The sequence below is a fragment of the Symsagittifera roscoffensis genome, chromosome 1, assembly GCF_963678635.1.
Source record: "Symsagittifera roscoffensis chromosome 1, txSymRosc1.1, whole genome shotgun sequence".
NCBI classification, from domain to species: Eukaryota; Metazoa; Xenacoelomorpha; order Acoela; family Convolutidae; genus Symsagittifera; species Symsagittifera roscoffensis.
In genome coordinates, this window is record NC_087062.1 from 8,267,356 (window position 1) to 8,286,180 (window position 18,825).

The 18,825-nt window shown below is 33.9% G+C and overlaps 2 protein-coding genes across 3 annotated transcripts in view; both read left to right on the forward strand.

Annotated features, from left to right (window-relative positions):
• Positions 1-1,063, forward strand: part of LOC134857153 (Bardet-Biedl syndrome 7 protein homolog) — a 159,762-nt gene extending 158,699 nt beyond the window's left edge. For both annotated transcript variants that reach the window (XM_063873530.1, XM_063873529.1), the window contains exon 9: positions 613-1,063. In XM_063873530.1, coding sequence (XP_063729600.1) covers positions 613-819 — 207 coding nt within the window. In that variant the 3' untranslated portion in view covers positions 820-1,063. The remainder of the gene's footprint in view (positions 1-612) is intronic.
• Positions 1,064-3,669: 2,606 nt separating this feature from the next.
• On the forward strand, positions 3,670-9,346 carry LOC134857161 (uncharacterized). The gene is made up of 3 exons (XM_063873538.1): positions 3,670-5,042; positions 8,666-8,743; positions 9,042-9,346. Exons 1-3 carry the CDS (start codon positions 4,826-4,828, stop codon positions 9,185-9,187), a joined length of 441 nt encoding a protein of 146 aa, XP_063729608.1. The 5' UTR covers positions 3,670-4,825; the 3' UTR covers positions 9,188-9,346.
• The last annotated feature ends 9,479 nt before the right edge of the window (positions 9,347-18,825 follow it).

Sequence of the window (18,825 nt, forward strand, 5' to 3'; positions counted from 1 at the left end):
ATTTCCCAGCGAAATAAAACTTAACTTATTGATCGAGTTTTCTCAAATTGGGTTAAATTTATCAAAAAAAGTGAGAATTATTTGATCTTCAAATTCAAAGAGCTTTAAGGGCATATAAATTTTTAAATACATTTTTTTTATTTTGTTTATTGACTTCCCCAACTGTATGTTGGCTATGTTTTTCATTTTTTTTTTTCATTTCTGTGAAAATAGTTGTTCGGGTTTTAATAGATCGGAGTTCTTATGACAACATTTCTTTCGGCTAAACTCGCGTCTGCTCAAGTATTTTCGGCTCTGTAAACGCTATCTAAGTTTTATTTTGATGCTATTTCAACATTGGCTGTAAACCTAATTCGCTTGTTTTCCGCAAAATGAACATATGCAAAACGAGACAAACGTCTGAAAATGTTGGTTGTCTTTTTCGATAATTTTTTCAAACATTTTTTGAATTTGGGGCTTTCGTCTGATTTTTTGTCGGCTTGTAAGAAAGAAATTAATTTCCACTGTTTTCTGGTCGTGGTGATTTCTATTTGGGGGGCTATTAAGGTGAAAAGACTATCTTCGGTTTTTCTATGAAAACCTGCTCTGCAATTTAGTGCTTTTTTGTAACAGGAGATCATAGAACAAGAAAAGAAGATCAGAGACGAGTTCACCAGACAGCCTGCACACTTGGAGAGACTGTACGGCATGGTGACAGATCTGTTCATAGACAAGTTCAAATGCAAAGGAGTCAATGTAAGGAACAGAGTGGACGATCTAACTGCAGTCTTAGACGCTTACGACCTAAATGCTGTTCTCGCTTTCTTCAATAAGTTTTAGAGTTCATTGATAGCTTGAAATCGATTGACAGTAAGCCAGGTAAAGTGTTGGTAAACAAAAAAAAATCGTTGAGGAAATTGTAAAACTGATTCAGACATTTAGAAACAGCCAAAAGAAAATTACAAAAATATTCTTAAATATCAAAATTGATCAACTATGGAGTGTATATTTAAGTGCGTGATTGTGAATAATGAGTTTTGGTTAATTTATGATCAGCTGTAAATATGTAAATTGTGTATCAACTATTTAGTTTTACTACATTTATAAAACTTTCGACAGTTCTCTTTAAGAGGTGAGTACATTTGATAGAAGAGATGCGTGAAGGATGCTGGAATAAGGTTCATAACTTATTTAGTTTTTGAGTTGTCAATGAACTAATATAGGCCGTGCTTATTTTTCTCCGTTTCATGAAATCTTAAATAGTGGTTCACACTCAAGTTCGAGTTTTTAAGTTTTGACTTTTGGTTTTTACGCTTGCGATAAGCAAGCGTTATCAAACTGGAATATAGACTTTTTTCAGCTAGGTTAGCAGAATCACTTGAATCATTTGGTGTCTTGGTTCATAATGAATTCAAATTTTTGAGCGTCTCAGGTACACTTAGTCCGGAGGTAACGAATGCGCCTGGGATGCCAAAGGTCCTGGGTTAGAAACTGACCGGAAATGTTTTTTTTTTTAAAAAAAAAAACTGGAAATAGTCCGTGTCAAAAAAAATTGTCGGCTGATGTTTTTCTGCTGATGTTTTGTCCTCTTAGTTGCCATGTTGTAGTTTTTTTATAAGTTTTTTCACGTTGTAGTTGCTTTTAGTGTTCTGATTTCACTCTGTTTGTTGTTTGTGCTGTTTATATTTTTTAAAACTAAATTTGACCTATATATATACATAGTTTGGAATATGGTCAGGAACTTTGTATTCGGGTGTGTTTTAATTTTCTTTGTTTTTCACACAAGATCAAATCTGGTATCAAAGGTTTATCGGAGTGGGTCGAATGCTTTATCATATCAAAGACGTTTCTGTCGTAATTCGAACGACATTTGAGAATTTCAAGAAGTTATCTAGAAAAACTGGCTAAAAATTTTTCAGTTGGTCGATTTCGAGCGAATAAAGCTGAACAGGCCAAGCCAAGCCGCTAAAGATTTTCTTTGCAATTCTGTGCTCAATTTAATTGTGAACTGAATTTTGGCAATTTAAATATTTGTTTCCTCTGTTTTACTAAATTTTTTTGATTATCTGGTAAAAGCTGGTAACTGGTGACAGCAATGCGATCTGGCACAGTTGCGAAAGCAGTGGATTCGTATTCTAGAGGTCCGTTCTAGAGGTGGTTCCAATCCTTCAAGTAGCACTTTATTAAAGTTTTTCCTTCCGCTGAAGATTTTTTCTCTGCTGAAATTGGGAAGCATCGACGTATGGGTTGAATTGACGTGTCATAAAAGAGCGTTTCATTTGTGATTCGCGACCTACCTGATTAAATGTACTAAAGTTTTTCTGGCGTTGAAGAAATGGCTCCAAATGTTCGGTATCTGCACTAATTTTTCTAATTGTTTTTCAGAATAAATTGTAGTGACAGTGGTAATAAACTGATTGAAATGTTTGTTTTGTTAATTTGAACTTTTTGCTAAGGTGAATTTGTTCGACTTAGCTGATCGATTTTGTCATTCTTCAAATTAAATTAAAATAATTCTGCATTGTCAAGTTCTCTTGTTGATAAATTGCTTGTTTGAGCTATCAACAGGAATGAATAAAAGGCTACTTTTTAGTTCCTTGATCTGAGTTTTTCTTCAGATAGATTTCGACTTTTGATTGCATACCTCCTGGAATACTGACTCCTTGAACTCAAATTTAAGAAGATATTTTACCTTATTTTTGTAGAGATAGGCGCTCTGAAAACAGACAATTCGGCTAATTTAGGACAATGAACGCGCGATATATATTATTCTATTCCGCGTGTGCGCGTCGATTTGATTAGGCTCAAAATAGTTCTAATCTGATCTAAGTCAAGCTATTTGAAGCTATTAATACGTTGCTATACGCTTTTTGCATCACTCTGCACCGTACATGTCGAAATAAAATCCAAAAAATTAAATTTGTTTTCCAGTTTTTTTAATTTTTAACTGATAATTAACATAAATAAAATTCCTTGTTTTTTAAGGGCAGTCGGAAAATTTTTGGGCTCAGCCCAGAAAGAGTAATCATGTTGCTTCGACTTTCAAAAAAAGTGACGAATTCTCAAAAATATTTCCCTCAGAGAATCGATTCATGGATCATCGTGGTCCCAGAAGGGTCACACTCACCACTAGACTATCCTGACTTAAATGTTGCGGTGAAACGCTCAGTAAAAGACTAACATTTAGGCGTGGCGAATTATCCGGCATCACAAAATCGTTCCAAATTCAATTGAGGCAGGCTAATAGCTGTTGATGTCCATATACGATTCTTAATATTCAGCTTAAAATTCATAGTTTGTCAATAATTCTTCAAGCAAAAACTATTCGAGACCAGTTTATGGACAGTCGGATCAATCAGGGCTTTGCCCTGATACGAGCAGTCTTGTTGCGAAAGTGGCGGCTTAATTTGGTTCAGAAATTGTTCCAAATTGAATTGAAGCATGCTCGTTGCTAATTGCTAAATATATCACTTTACTTTAAATAGCTTGTGTGGGATAATTTTCAAAAGTTATTATTTTTTTAAATGTTTTTTTTTTGAAAATATCGTCGGTTTTTTTTTAGCTGAAGACCAATATACGTTTAGTGGAAACAATCAGGGCATCGCGCTGATACGAGCAGTCTTGTTAATAATCAGTTTCAGTTTAAGAAGTTTTAATTTGATTATTTTTGTTATTATACTTCTGTTATTTTTCAGATGTGATGTAACTGAAATTACTGTGAATTTACTGTGCATTCTCTGATCATGCAGCTTATTGATGAGCTTGCAAAGCTGATCTAGTGGAATTTAAGTTCCTCATTCAACATGATTCTCTTTTGGTGTATTTTATGAACACGCCATTTGTTGCATTATTTCGCATTCAATTTATATCAATATAACAGTAAGTGAAAACTTGCGCCGATTTTTCTGTCTGTATATAATACAATGCTTAAAAAATGAGTTGTCGTCATGTTATGATTTTTGACTGTGAAGTATATAATCGATTTAGTTTTTGTAGCTTTTGATCTGAAACAAGCTTGTCTGTGCTCTGCTCTGTACCTCAATTACTCTGAGTTACTTTTTCATTGGTATTTTATATCTCTTTGATTAAAAATACGTTATTTGAATCATAATCTTTGGTAATTCGGGCTTTCTCAAATCGGAATAGTTAATGATAGTTACTGCTACGTCTTGAACGATAACTTGACCTACTAGTAATAAGTGTTTGCCACGTTTGACTTGTACTGATTCAGTGGCGTCATTATTTTTGTGGTTTGCAAACTGAATATGAATATTCCTTAGCTGAAGTAAATAACCGTGACTACTATCTCCTTTAAACGGAGGTTGACCTCTGTTTTATTTTCTCAGCGAAATGTCCAATCGGATGAAGGATAGCAGCCGAAACAAACTCGAAGTTGAATACATTTGATCTGAATTCTAAATTCGTCCTTGTATCAATCCTTATCTTTCCAAACTGTTATTTTTAGCTATGAGAGTTAAACTTGGCCTTATTCACGGATTATTCAATTAGTTTTTGGTTTCAAAATTTCTCGCTGACCAAACCTTTGATTAGAAATTGTGGCTTATTTGACGTGAAGCTGATTACGGCTAATATTTAGTTCAAAATTCTTTCTTATTCGTTACTTAATTAAACGAAACGCATTTCTTCTGTATAGCGGACTTGCTCTAGCAGATACAGAATTCCGCAAAATCATCGAGAGCAAAACTGCCTTCAGCTTTTGCAATTTCTTATCTTCTCCGGGACTTACAAGAGAAATCTGATTACCAAGGTTCTTGTCTTTTACTTGTCAAGAACTTCGTGTATCCACTTAGGACTATCAGAGTCTTGTACAGACGACAAAGCAATAATGATACCCAACAGACAATGGATGCAATCTGTTCCTAGGGAGCGACCACTGTTCGGGGATGCGTTCCGTAGAGCAAATTACTACCCTAATCCGGTGACTACTATCGTGGCGGTGGTCAACGTATTCTGTGCAACGGGCACTTTCACTAAGAGTGCGCTTGGTCTCGTGGCTACCCCGGCATCATACTTCTTCGTGTATGTTTTCCCATCTCTCAAAGGTAAAAATAGCTCAATTTTTATAAGACTTCTTATAGTCAATTTGGTCCAAAACAACTTAACAGGGCATACGGAATCATTTCTAGTTGTAGTGATATGTATTGATTTGGATGTATGTAAGAATAAAAAAAAACTAAGGGGATGTCGATCGTTTACATTCCGAAAGGAGTTAAATAACATTTCAAAAATCTGTTGCGAAGGCTTCGAAACCATTCATTTCAAAAGCTCAACTTAATAAGATAAAAAAGTTTTCCTGAATTTTTGCTTCCACAATAAACAATAAAACATTCTTTCATGAAATGGAATTTTCAGTTATCCAGTTAAGCTTTTCTGACATCGAACCGAGATAAAAGAACAACCTCAATTGAAATTTAAAAAAATAGCTATATTGCCAAACCTGAGATTTATTTGATTGTTTTAAAGTAGACTTTCATATCTTTTTGTGACGATACTTCACAAAAGAGCTTTTATATGATCATATTTCATTTTCAATTTGAACGAGTCAAGCAAACTTTATTCCATTGAAGTGCTAAATACTTATTGAAGAGGAAACAAACGGCGTTTCAGTGAACATGCGCAACAGACCATTTTTTCCACCAATGTCCGAGGAAATTTAACTCGTGATTTAAACTATATGAATTGCATCCGCTCAATTAAGCCACTTGCTTGCTAGCATGATTTATATCCAAGCATATGATCTTTGATTGGAGGCAGTCGTGGCATAGTGATGATTGCAAATGTCTTGCTAGACATAAAGATTCAACAGTTTTTTGAAGGCCTGTCTTTTTTCAGGGCTCATTTTCTTTTTTTTTAAACATAGAGAGCTTCTGTTCTCCTTTTTCTTTTTCACTTGTGTATGCGATTTGCAGCTTAGTCTTTGTAACAAAAATCATAGGAATTCCTAGTGTCCAGGAATTTGTTCTGGAACTGCTATTGTTTCTAAGCACAAAACGTAATTAGGAATTTACCACTTGTACGCATTTGGCTTGATGATTTTTCTATTATGTAATATGATTGACCTTAACATTTCTAAATTAGTTCGTTAACAGATTTGTCTGTCCGCTATGTGCTGGCAACTTCAGACAGATATTAACACGAAGTCTGCATCAATTTATGAACAAATTCAAGAGTACGTATCGTAACTGTCAGTGGTGTGAAAGGAATATGGTGTACATGAACAAAATTATTTAACACGCCTGAAAAATCAATACGCGTTGAGTGAACACTTTCGAAAATCACTCAAATATGGTAAAAAATATTTGTCCTGATACGAGTGAACAAACTTTATAAATGTGAAAACCGTTTTCATCTGATGCAAGATTTATATTTAGCTCTCGGCGTGAAGAAGTGATGAATGAATTAATATTGGTACAAGTTTGGAATCAATCGGTGCAAATAAGAATTAGTTTCATGAAATTTTTGAGTTTTGATTTCTTTTTCGTTTAATGCAATAGCGGTTATAAGTTCGTGGCAGCCACCTCAGCAATGAAATTGTCTCGTTGGTAATAAGGTGCTGATTCAAAAATCCGGGCAAAACGCATGAAACTTTAAATTTAAAACGCGTTTTTTCTCAAATTGGGATGATTTTAGATGAAAACTGAAGGACGCGAAACTTTTTCAGATTTTTAGAAGAATTAATACGGTGCATTTTGCTTTGCGGGCCCAAATTTTACCCCAAAATTGGATCCTTTTTGGCTGCTTTAAAAAATTACGCCAAAACTACTTTGTCGATCAGTGACAAGTATATCAAAGTGTGCCTCTTACATAGCCCAGCAAATTGTCCGAAGGGTTAAATCTCCAAAACAAAATAGCGCAAAACGTTTAAAAAGTGTCTTAGAATAAAAGGATATTGTTTTAAGTTTTGACTGACTAAAACAAAAAATTGATCCGTTTTTGGGGAAGAATTTTGGGCCCGAATTCAAATAAATTTTTGGGCGCAAAAAAATTACATTACATTAATTCTGCTGAGAATGTAAGCAAGTTTTGTCATCATTTTCCCATAAACGTAACACAAATTGAGAAAAACACGTTTGAAACTTCTATTTTTATGCGTTTTGTCCGTATACTTTAAGTCAGCACTGTACGTCTCGTGACGACAACCAATTTTTGGCCGACTAACCATAAAGTTTTCGAAAAACGTCCATAATGGCTCTTTGAAAATTTCTGGTGCATTAGAAAATCAAGCGTAGTCAGAACATCTGCCTGTTTCGACGGTAAGTCGTAGATTCGCCCCTTGTGCAAAACAACCATCAAATTTCGAAGCTCTGACTTACGACAATCGGATCGATTGAGCTATCTCCCTACCCCCAAGCAAAAACGGTAATACGCTGTAAAAAGACATCAGCATACCAAATTAGATGGTTGATGTATTCATATACACAATCAATGGACCGACTGAAGTTCTTTTATATGAGTATCGAGAAAAAAAATCGAAATTTATAAGAAATTGTTTTTGCAAATTTTTGTACGGGCGAGCATTGCCTCTCATCGAGGGAAGTGAGTTACCAGGGTTGGTGCTCTAGCCTTGTCGCTGAAAACCAAAAACTGTTCTCAGCAGCGCCTTATTAATGTAAGCAATAGCTTTTTCCATTCAGGACCGAAAAAATGTCTGAAAACAAAAAAAAAACTAAAACACTCAAATGCAATGTTCTTCTCCATTTTCAATGGTTGGAACCAAAAGAAAAAGTAAAAACTACCCGAATACAAAGTTTCTTGCCATTTTCATTGGTCGGAACACAAATGTTTTGTAACGTTACTGAATCTGAACTTGAAGTTGCCTGAAAATTGTCAAGCTCGTTGCGCAAACAATGTATATTAAACAATGTTGCAAAACTGTTTCATTCGTTGTTGTGAGATTTTCTCATCTAGCTAGATTTTCCAAAATCACGCTTTTTCGCATTCCACGTTGCTTTTTTTTATTTTTAAGAGTAATGAACGTAGTGAAGACTCTTATATATGTCTTGGTGAATTTTTTCTAGGAAAAAGTCTTAAAATGTGCGTCAAAGTCTAATAACTACAGATGTCCATTCATACATATTGATGCATTCATGATTGCATTTAGGTATTTATGCACTTTTTGAGTTCAATTGAAGTTCATCTTCTCAAAGTGACGTAAATATTGCTCTCCAAATACGAACGTGGAAATGGCGCAAAAAAACGTAAACGATTTCTAATTTCGAAAGTGGAATTTGATTTTAAAGTTTCCTGCGGAATAAAAACTTTACCTTTTGAACCAGTTTTCTCATGTTGGGTTAATGATATCAAAGAAGCGCAAATCATAAATCGTTCTAGACATTCAAAGAGCTTAAACGGCATCTTATTTTTTCTTTGAAGTTCGAAAGTTTACTGGCGTTCATTACTAGTTTCTAATCCTCGATTGGTAATGTTCGATGTGTTATTAATTTTGCACAAGTTCCAGACTTAAATGCTGATGAATTTTACTCGCATACGTTTCATGCAATAAACATTGAATCCCGTTCTGTTTTTCTTAATGTATAAAAATGCGGAAGATACCTGAAAAGTTTCAAACCAACTTTCCAGCCAATTTTTGCGAAAAATGAATGTTTCAATCATTTAAGTTTTCGTCGCAAATTCTGTTGGGTAAATTTGAAGTTGAATGTTTCAGATGCTACTAATTCAGCTCTGGACTCTATGTTGGACGTAGCTTTAGACGCAGCACCCTTGAGGTGGATATGCCCCATTGGTGAGTCGAAATTTATACAACCTTTTTCTTTTAATTGATAAAATGTTTTTTCTCAAAACTCGTTGAGTTGTGTAAAGTAAAGGTAAATTTTTAACGAGGGAAAGGACCAACATACAACTAAATAAACTCTTTTACGGAGAACCATTTTTATGCCCCCTGTAACTTAGGTTATTATTTGGGCTGGGTAATTGTGTCTCAGCCTCAACCAACAATCACAAATCATGGTGGCCCTCAATCCAGCGAGATTGTTAACTAAAAAAAGGCAATTTCAGCCATATTAATTTCTTTTATTTTTCAGATGATGGCTTTAACCCGTTTGACGGCCTCGATGTTCGTTTTCTTAACACAAGGACAGTCGACGACAATAACGCAGATCATGATCTCAACATCGGAATAAACAATGTGCAGAATATTGATGAGTTTGCACATCGTAAACATATTTGACGGCAAATATAACATTTAAACTTTGAAAGCAAAACTTTGTGTTGCTTACAAGCATTGGTGCCTTTGTTTAGATAGTTGTATACCTTTGATTGTTGCTTAATTTTTTCATAACTTATTTTCCCAGAGTAGATTTATTAGTGTACTCGTTTTCTCCAAAGATATATAGCCGACATAGAAATTTTCGTAAGCGAATTCCTTAAGATTCGATAAGCTTTATATTCAGCTTTATAGGGTGCAGAAGTAAGAAAAAAAATCTTGAGTTTATAAAATATGGAAGTTGCCCGCGTAAAAAATAGCCTTTTGCTGCATTGTTGTTCCGACTTTTGAAAACGGAGAGGAATTAAGTCTTCGGGTGTCTTTGTTTTTTTTTCACACCTGCGAGAGCAAGTGTCTTGTAATCGGGAACTAGACTTTTTCCAGTTAACAAGTTTTACAAATCTGTAAGTGTTGCAGTTGCGTTATTAGTTGACCGTAAAATTTTCGAGACTCCTTACCACTGGGCTTAAAGGTAACGCGGTTGCTTTTGTACCCTATGGTCTGGGATTCGAGACAGCAGGACTTTTTTTTTCAGTATGCTTGAGAAAACGTTTCTCGGGGAAAATGAATTCTCGGACTTACGTTGTCTGCTCATGTGCTGTCGACTTAGCTGGCACATTGGAGAAGGTTCTCATGCTGTCAGCAGTTTTCATTGTATATGCCAGTGCTTTTGATTTACTACTGTAATTTTTAAAATTAATAGCCGGGAAGTTGTATATATTTCCTTAGTTTTTTCTTTCGTTTTTTTTTCGTTTAAGAGCTTTCTGCGGCCTAAAAGATTCCGGATTATGTTTTATCTGCTTATTTTCTTAGTTGCCTGCTTTGTGTCGCTTAAAAACAAAATTGATTGAATTTTCTCTTTGAAAAATTCGGGTAGTTCGTGTGGAAAGATTTCAAGGTTTTAAATCTTAACTTGTTGAAATGAAAAAAATTTCATGGCAATTAATTTGAACAATTTAAGTTGTAAAACTATAACAATATTTTTGTTTTAGACTCAATGGGACTCTACCCATTTTTTGTCGGCTTAGTTGCGTCGCTGTGAACGCTAAATCTTATTTCTTGTGGTTTTGACGGTTTTCCTATCACATTAGAGAACCACTGTTTTATATATCATATTGGAGGTATTTCAGTCGTAACTCAAAATGCGGACGCCCCTTACCCCTCAGGGATTCGACCCCTAACCAACTAAAGGATCCTGCTTTTGCTATTATTTTATGACATCTACTCTCGGCCGACCGACCCTTATGTTTTTCTGGAGGCACCTTTGGCGCCAATATTTAATTAGTTTGAAGGTGAGCGCTCGCAGAAAATTTGAGTTTTTGGTGGAACTTTTCTTATAAATGGCATTTTGGCCCTGTTTATTCAAAAATTTGCCTGAGACACAAGAAAAATGTTCAATTTAGGGTCTTTATAAGTGATATCGTAGAACTCGGTAAATCAATTTGGTCGACCTTAAAAAACATACACAAAATTTTTGATTAATTTTGAAAATCCGCCCCCTCCCTCGAGAAAATCCTAGATCCGCCCATGAAACCACGCAAAAGGTCCTATACATCTGTGTGATTACGTCTCAAATGGCATAATTCCCAAATGGCATAAAAAGGAAAAATTTCCCAAATGGTATAAATTTCATGCAACAGTTGCATTAAAAAAATCGGAGAACAAATTTTTGATGAACAATATGAGAAAATTTGTCAAGTTGTCAATAAAAATGTTGATTGACTTTTTATCTCGAAAAAAATGCAGAATTTTTTAATCAAACGCTTTCGGTTATTGGTTAGCTTCTTGTGGTCAAAATAAAGAATCTTGCCAGAAACTGATAGAAAACGTTTGACTTACAATGAAAACTTAGAATTTATGCCATTTGGGAAAAGTTTCTTTTTTTTATGCCATTTAGGAATTATGCCATTTAGGAAGTTACCATCTGTGTTATCTAAAATTGGGTTCTGAGTTTGAAATTAGTGGTGTGAAACTTCTTGCGCATTATTGTGATTGGGTATGCAACGTCGTTTCAAGGTTTTTCATTGCAATTTTTTGGTCCCATTTTTACTGTAATCAGATTAAAATCTTGAGAAAAATTTATTTCATAGTCTAGGGCCAAAGTGGTCCACTTTAACTGTACCATAAACTAGATACGATTCAACCTAAGGTACCTCCACAAATTGGCTTAATAACTTTGCAAAGCTGAAGGTATTAACTAGTGTACATGCAACTTCTTGAGTAAACGTGACTAAGTAAACATGGGTTACCTTTCAAAAGTAAAACTGAGATTAATTAGTTGGTAGTTCAAGAAAATTTCTGGCGAAGTCAAGCGAGCTGATTTCTGCATTAATGGTAGAGATATACATTTACGGTAATTTTTCTGTGAAAATGATCTCATGTTGGACGCAAAAAAAAAACGGTCAGTTTGAAAGTTTTTGTTCATAATTTTGAGTAAAAAGTAAAGGTTTACTCAAAACTAATTCAGAAAAAAAAGAGCCAGCATTTTTGAACAGGTATACTGTTGCGAAGATAGTCAGCTTGCAGAATATGGCCAAAAAGGCATTTTTTTACTCAATCGGACGTTCATGGCAAGATAAGAAACAGCTAAATCAGAAACACGCGTTTTGAAGCATAAGTACACAATATAATTAAACCAAAATTTTCACCGATATATAGGTATCCAACTATTTTGAAACCATCAAGAAGCTATTGAACAATTGTACCATGTCGGAAGGAGCATCTGCCCATCTTCATATGCAAGAACTCAAATTTTTCATCCTTTGCAGGATTTAAATCATAGCAGGATTTAAATAATAATATTGTATTGCTTTAATTACTAAAAAATTAAAGAAAATTTGCACGTCAAAATCTTGATATGCAAGAAAAAAATAAGAAGTGTTTCAAAGCGTTTGAATCAATTGTCTGAGGTGTCTTCATCAGCTGACTGCGGGGTCATTCTAAGTTGTCTTTTTAGCAATCCATTATACTTGGTAGTTTGAGTTTTCAGTCTTTTGTTTGAAATTTACCTGAGTAAATGTGTCTCATTTAACGTTTTTTCGCCTTCGCTAGAAGATAGCAGTTTTTTGTATATTTTTTCCTCGTAAGCACTGCTTTGCAGTAAAATTTACTCATCAATTTTTTCCTTTGTTTACATTTTTTACCTTTATTTTTAAAGTAGCGTTTCACATTAAGTTTTTTTAAGGTAGATTTGCGAGGAATTTTTTTTGATGCCACCCACTTGTCGTTCTGACTTTCCATGAACGTTTTCATAACAGCTGAAAGTTACTCTTGTCGGAAACTCGAATTCGGAAAAACAAACTCTTTTCTGATTGTTTTTTGCAAAGGCATGTTGGGTTTGAAAACTGCTATTTTGGTTAATGGTAAATTCTTGTAACACGCGTAAGCGTCAGATTAAATCGCTTCAAATTGATTTAAGATAGGTCATTTAAACTCATTTTTAAGATAATGAGACGCTAAACACATTCTTTTCCACTTTACAAAGCGTGTAGGGATCAAATGAAACTTGTATGATCAATTAACAACTAGAATTAGAATATTTAATGTGCAAATGCGGAAAGTAAACGTAGAGACTTAATCATTGTAAGCGGAATCCACGAACAAATATTTCTTGCACAAAATAATTTGAAAATGAAACGATGAGGTTCAACCTGAAATGTAATTTATTTGGATTTTTCCATAAATTTGTTTATTTCGGTTGGCTTCTTTTTTCAAAATTTGAGATTGGAGAAATGTTGAGTTTTTCACCTATCATTTTTCTAGTCTTTGAGATTTAGATGGTAGATTTTAGCTGGGTAGAAATGTAGAAATGTTAGAACTGTTGCCAGTCAAGGAGATTGAAGTATTGGCTTTGACTGAGATTGAGTTAACTTGAATTGATTTGTTGTTAGTAAATAAGATTTAAATGTTGGCAGTAATTGAATTAAAAATGTAAGCAGCTAATGGATTGAAGTGTTCAAAATTCGTGCTGCTGACCCACACAAAACCAGATTGTTTTTAATTTGTTGAATAACTATACTTGTTATGGGTTTTTACGAACAACATGCCATGCGGATTCCACTGGTAAATTGTGGGTCTCGCCTACAGTTGTGGGTTCCGCGACTGCGTAATTTAGCAAAGCACAAGCTAAATGATTTGCGTAAGGAATCCACCAACTGTTTCGGTTTTGCAAAATGTGTGCAATACAGTGTCCTAACTAATTATTCGTGGAATTAAAAACATCAGAGAAAGTAGAAAAGTCAGCGACAAAATTGCTTTTGGCTAGATGCGGAATCAGCTCACATCCCACAAAATGCACAGTTTGGCCTCATAATAGATGTTCAGAAGCTAAATTACGAAAGAGACAAGAAAATAAACCAATCTGATATACTGGCCCATTCTAACTCTGTCCTAACAAATAAGCAAGTTAACTCTCATAACCCGCACAACAGCCAAAACGACTCACCGAACCATTCTTCACAAATTTAATTTTTCAAAAATAACTAATCGCGGTACTGACAAAACAAAAATTTATTCTCAGAAATTATCATTTTTATGTCACAGGATGTTTTTTAAAAAAATTGCGAGAAAAATTTTGAGCAGATCCTTTTGAAATTTTGTTTTTTTTTTTCAGTTTTTTTTTCTGGAATGCATGATAAACTAACCACTACGCTTAGAACGTTTGTCTAATAGAGTAATGCTCAGCACACAAGCATTTCGATTCGTGAAACAGAACCGCTGTTGTGCACCTGGTTAGGAAATATCTACAATATTTTAGACAATTTTCCGGGCTGAGACTTTTGCAATTAACCTAATTGGTCTAACCTTATAGATTAAAAATCACACTTGCAAAAACATATCTATTACAATCGGGTTCTAAACTTTTTCCGCATGACTATCTGGTTTCACAGGACTCACTGGACTCGTTTTTTGGAAGCCTCTGTTAGCAACAAAATTTCTGCAACAGACATATTTTTGACATATTTAGTTTCTGCAACATGCATTTGAAGTTTCCTTTTCATGTTGGTTGTGATTTCACCATCGTGATTTTTTAAAGTTTTCATTTTTGTTGTTTTTTTGTTGTAATGTTTCGTCTTGATAGGCTTCGGTCTATATTATATCGGCTTAGTGACCTCATATGGCTTCATTTAACGAGCGAAAGTTTCCGTGCGTGTTTCGAGGGTGAGGGGGACTTATTAAAACTTTAGAAGTTTTTGATTTTGTTTCACGGTAGTGTATTTCTGCTACAGTATTTTCGACGATGTTACGGCTTGGTGAAAATTGTCCGATGCTAATTCCATCTTGTTTTGTCTCACGCTAGCTTTATTGATTTTGATAGATTGATTTCGTGCTTTGTGTCACAAGTGGTGCAAGATCCGATTCACCTCTAGGTAGAATTTTAGCGGGTAATTTTTTTCCAACGTATTTTAAGATACTTCACAGAAGACTCGAAAGTCGGCTTTCAGGCGTAATTTAGAATTTCTAAAAGATTCGTTAAATATTTCAAATCTAAAAAAAAGAAACTTAATACTTTGGCTCTTCAGACTAATTTAGCACTCGGAATCGGCTAGCGAAATGATACGAGCGGCTACTAATGCCAACCTAACTTTTTCTACCAATCTAAATTTAATATAAAGCCACACTTACCATAATTGTCATAATATTCATTTTTAAACCTGCAGTTCGGCAATTTGAAACTCAATTTTTTCCAGACTTTTATGACGATATTCAAACTTTCATAGATTATTTTTCATTTACTCTATGCTTGTCCTCAAAAACAATAAGTACTGACACTAAAGGGTGATCAAAAAGGTTCAAGAGCTGTTTGGCCAAAAGTGGATGTCTTAAAATACTATTAAAAGGGAACTTTAATAAATAAGTGGGTCTAAAATTTCCCGTTATTTCTTTATTGCAAAAAAGGCAACGAGGCTTGCAAAAGCTAGAATTTTGATTTTTAAAGTGAAAAACTGGCATTAGAGCTTAAAGTCAGTGGAGACAACGCAATGGGCGATAAAATGACAGCACAGATTTTTAAGGTAGTCGGTCAGAACTTAGGATTGGTTCAATTAAAAACATTGAAAACTAAAGCCACCTTTGATAGTTCAATTATATTTTATTCAAGCTGACATTGTTTAATTTATGTTTTAACAGCCGTAAAAATTTGAATACTTATTTAACAAATGAAAATATTTATAAAATAAAACTCCCAAAAAACAAACACATTTTTTGAAATAAAAAACCAGAGCTGCCAAGCCTGGTTTACTTTAGTTGATACCATAGCAAACATGATAAAAAATTGAAGCATATTTGATCTTCTGCAGATGGGAAACGTTTAACACAAACTGACTTCTTCTCACCTAATGAAAAAAAAAATTATTTGTTCATAATTTTGAAGAAAGATTTGAAAATATTTTTGCTCGGGGCTGTTTTTATATTCTGACCTTCTTACGCTTGCAATTAGCAGGCGTTGTCAAATCGGAATCTATAGTTTTTGGGTTAAAAATTAATTTTAGAAAAATGAGTGATTCATTTGATGCTGCTTAAAAGAGGTCACATGATGCTGCTATTCAGCTGACATGCTCAATTTCAAAAAAGTTCAAAATAAACTACTTAGTGGGTACTAGTTAATGAGGGTGATTTCATTGGGAACTTGAAACCTTTTCAAGTTTATACAAAATCAGTTTTTTTTCTGCTCAACTGGTGTCTGCTCAAAAATTGTCGGCTTTATTTCCACTTTGTAAAATTTGTTCAGTTGCTAATTTGGATATCAAGAATCTATGTGATTTTTTTTGCATAGAATTTCTATTTGATAGAAACAGCTGGTTTGAAAGTGTGTGGGATCGGATTTTTCACCTTTTTTGAGAAGAATTGGAAGTATTTATCACTTTTGCAAAAAAAAAATAGTTTTTTTTTCTTCCCAAAAACCCTTCTACCGATTTTCACAAAATTTTAAGGTCAACATTTTAAGGTCCCAGCATACTCCCCTGGTCTCTTTTTGATCTACCCCTTTGTCTACAGCCTTCGAAAAAATATGAGGGTGAATAATTGACTATTTTTTTGATTTTTTTTTCGTTTTGTCAAAAACGAACCTACCAAATCTGAGACTTTGGTTTCATAGGTTAGTATAGATTTGAAAAAGACTCCCTCAAAAGTGGCTATGCTCAGACTTTTTAAATATAAAGTTATGGCCTTCTCGAAATAATCAATTTTTGATTTTTGACTGTTTTTTAAATCCTTTTTAACTTTTCCTGAAAACTAATTTTTCCAAAACTGAGATTAGGGGTTTAATGGAGAAAATTAATAGTAAGAAGCTCCCCTGCATTAGCGATCAATCATAATTTTTCCACACAAAAAGTAGTCGCCCTCAGAAAAGTCTTTTTTTAGTTTTTGAGTATTTTTTTTCTAAGTTTTATTATTTTTACCAAAAAATACACTCATATATATAAAATTTTGGGTAGGGTTCAAACAAGAGTTGTGGGAAGTTCCTTTTCATACGCGACTACCCCTAACAAAAAGTTATGCTGTTGGGGGAAAAGTCAAATTTTAGATTTTTGTTAACGTTTTTTAAAACTTTATTATTTTCTCGAGAATTAACCTAGGTTTTTTGCCAAACCTGGGTCTTTGATTCAATCGAAAACATAGGTTGAATGAATCTGTTCTGCATAAGCGGCTTAGCGCAGTTTTTAAAAACAAAAAACTTTGCTTCTCGGAAATGTAAACATTTTGACTTGTTGACTGTTTAGGACTTCTCTCGATTACTATCTAGCCAAATTTGAAATTTGATATGACACACACCAGGTTATTGGAAGCTTACTTCTATAATTTTTTCATGTTCATTTTTTGTTAGAAAAACGTTATAGACTTCAAAAAAGTAAAAATTTCAAAAAAATTGACCGTTTTTTGTAAGCTTTTTGAATCTACTCGAAAATTACCTCTCCAACTCTCATATTAAGAAATAAATAGAGAAACTCGATTATGGGAATCTTCTCTACTTTACCGGCCACGTCTTGCATCATTTAGCAGAAAAAATTTACGGTTTTCGAAAACTCAAGTTATTGAACTTTGGCGTTTCATTAGAAATTTTTCAATTTTTAAAATTACACTTTCGATTTAAATTTTCAATCGAAAGAAGCGGTTGCGCGAATTTTTTCCTGGGCCATTTCCTATTTCTTTGTAAGAAAAAAAGGTTCTGCTATTTGGAAAATTTCCAAAATCTCCTCTGACTTATAGTAGTAGGGAAACAAGTAAAGTGTTGGGCAATATTCAATTTTTGAAATTACGCTTTTCGTCCCGCATCAGTTTAACAAATTCAGAAAATATCAACCACGTACATCCAGCTTTAGCTGGTCTTAGTTGTACTTCATCGAGACATAGAAAAGTTTTGGTTCACCTAGTTTTTTTCAATATTTCATTTTTATTTCTCGTTTAATTTCTTGTTTTTGTTTTCCGCAAAAAATATGGTACCATAAATAACCATTGTTTTTTATTGAATAACGTGCCATAGTAAACCCATTCAATTGTGATTCGAAAAAAATTTGAAAAAATATTTTAAATCTGTCTCAGTTTCGAAAAAACTTGTTTAAAATTTTCCTCGAGCGAGCAGAAATAGTTGGAAATTTCTCAAAATAGTTAGAAAACTTCTGAGCCCTTTTATAACGAATCGTCTTTTTTGTGCTTTCAAACCGTTGAATGAAATATAATACGTTTTAAAACAAATGTGAACAAAAATCTGAAATTCTCTATTGATTTTTGTGAACTTAAAAAAAACAAGGTCGGGTAGAGTAATAGTCTTTCCACAGTGCTTGAACACTGTTTAAATGAACACCTGTTTAAATAATCTACTATATACAATCAAAATACATTTTTCAGGTTAAAAATAGCTATGCAAAATGCAGTCATGTATTGGTAATTCCAAAAATTTTGTTTGTTTTTGAAGTTTTGTTGAACTTAGTCGACTATTTTGGAATCCCGGGTTAATGTCCCACCGTTAAAAAATTTTTTCTTTGTAGTATCCCAGCAATGCTATTTTCCAGCGCTGGTTCATGAATAGTTCAGATTTTTTTGCATAGCTAAACCTGCTATATTTCGGAGCTATTTCACTAATGATTCCGTAGAAAATCATCGCTGAAACTTAAGAATTTTTAACTCATTCAAGTAGCTTTCAAATGAGAATTATAGCTGATAAGCCCTTTACTTGAGTTTATCTAAGGCTTGATGGCGCAGATGTAGCATACATGTCTACAAAGTTGACGGTTGCGCGATCGAACCCCTGTTAGAACACTTCTTTTGCTGATTTTGATAGGTTTTTTATCACTGTTTCGTCGCTGAAAATTAACCAAATTAGCGATAATTTATTGATAAAGTTCGCCATTGTGGCAAATAACATCGATAATTTATCGAAGGCAATTGCTCTTTTTTCCACTCTTTTATCGATGATTTCCAAGGTTAGCTCAACCCGGGATGACTAAATGACTAAGATAACGTACAAGATTGTCTTTTGGGGAAAACCATAAGGATATTGATAAATCACGATTCCATTGGGAAAAGAGATGTCCCTTCTTTTAAAAAAAACAATTAATTTTGAACTTATTCCCATTCTGCATTGCAAATTGACTCTGATGTTG

Bases quoted from the DNA above. Each gene is read 5' to 3' on its own strand.
- LOC134857161 (XM_063873538.1), top strand. From the start codon at position 4,826: ATGATACCCAACAGACAATGGATGCAATCTGTTCCTAGGGAGCGACCA. The intron at 5,043-8,665 runs GTAAAAATAGCT...TGAATGTTTCAG, and splicing joins TGTTTTCCCATCTCTCAAAG to ATGCTACTAATTCAGCTCTG. The intron at 8,744-9,041 runs GTGAGTCGAAAT...TTTATTTTTCAG, and splicing joins GAGGTGGATATGCCCCATTG to ATGATGGCTTTAACCCGTTT.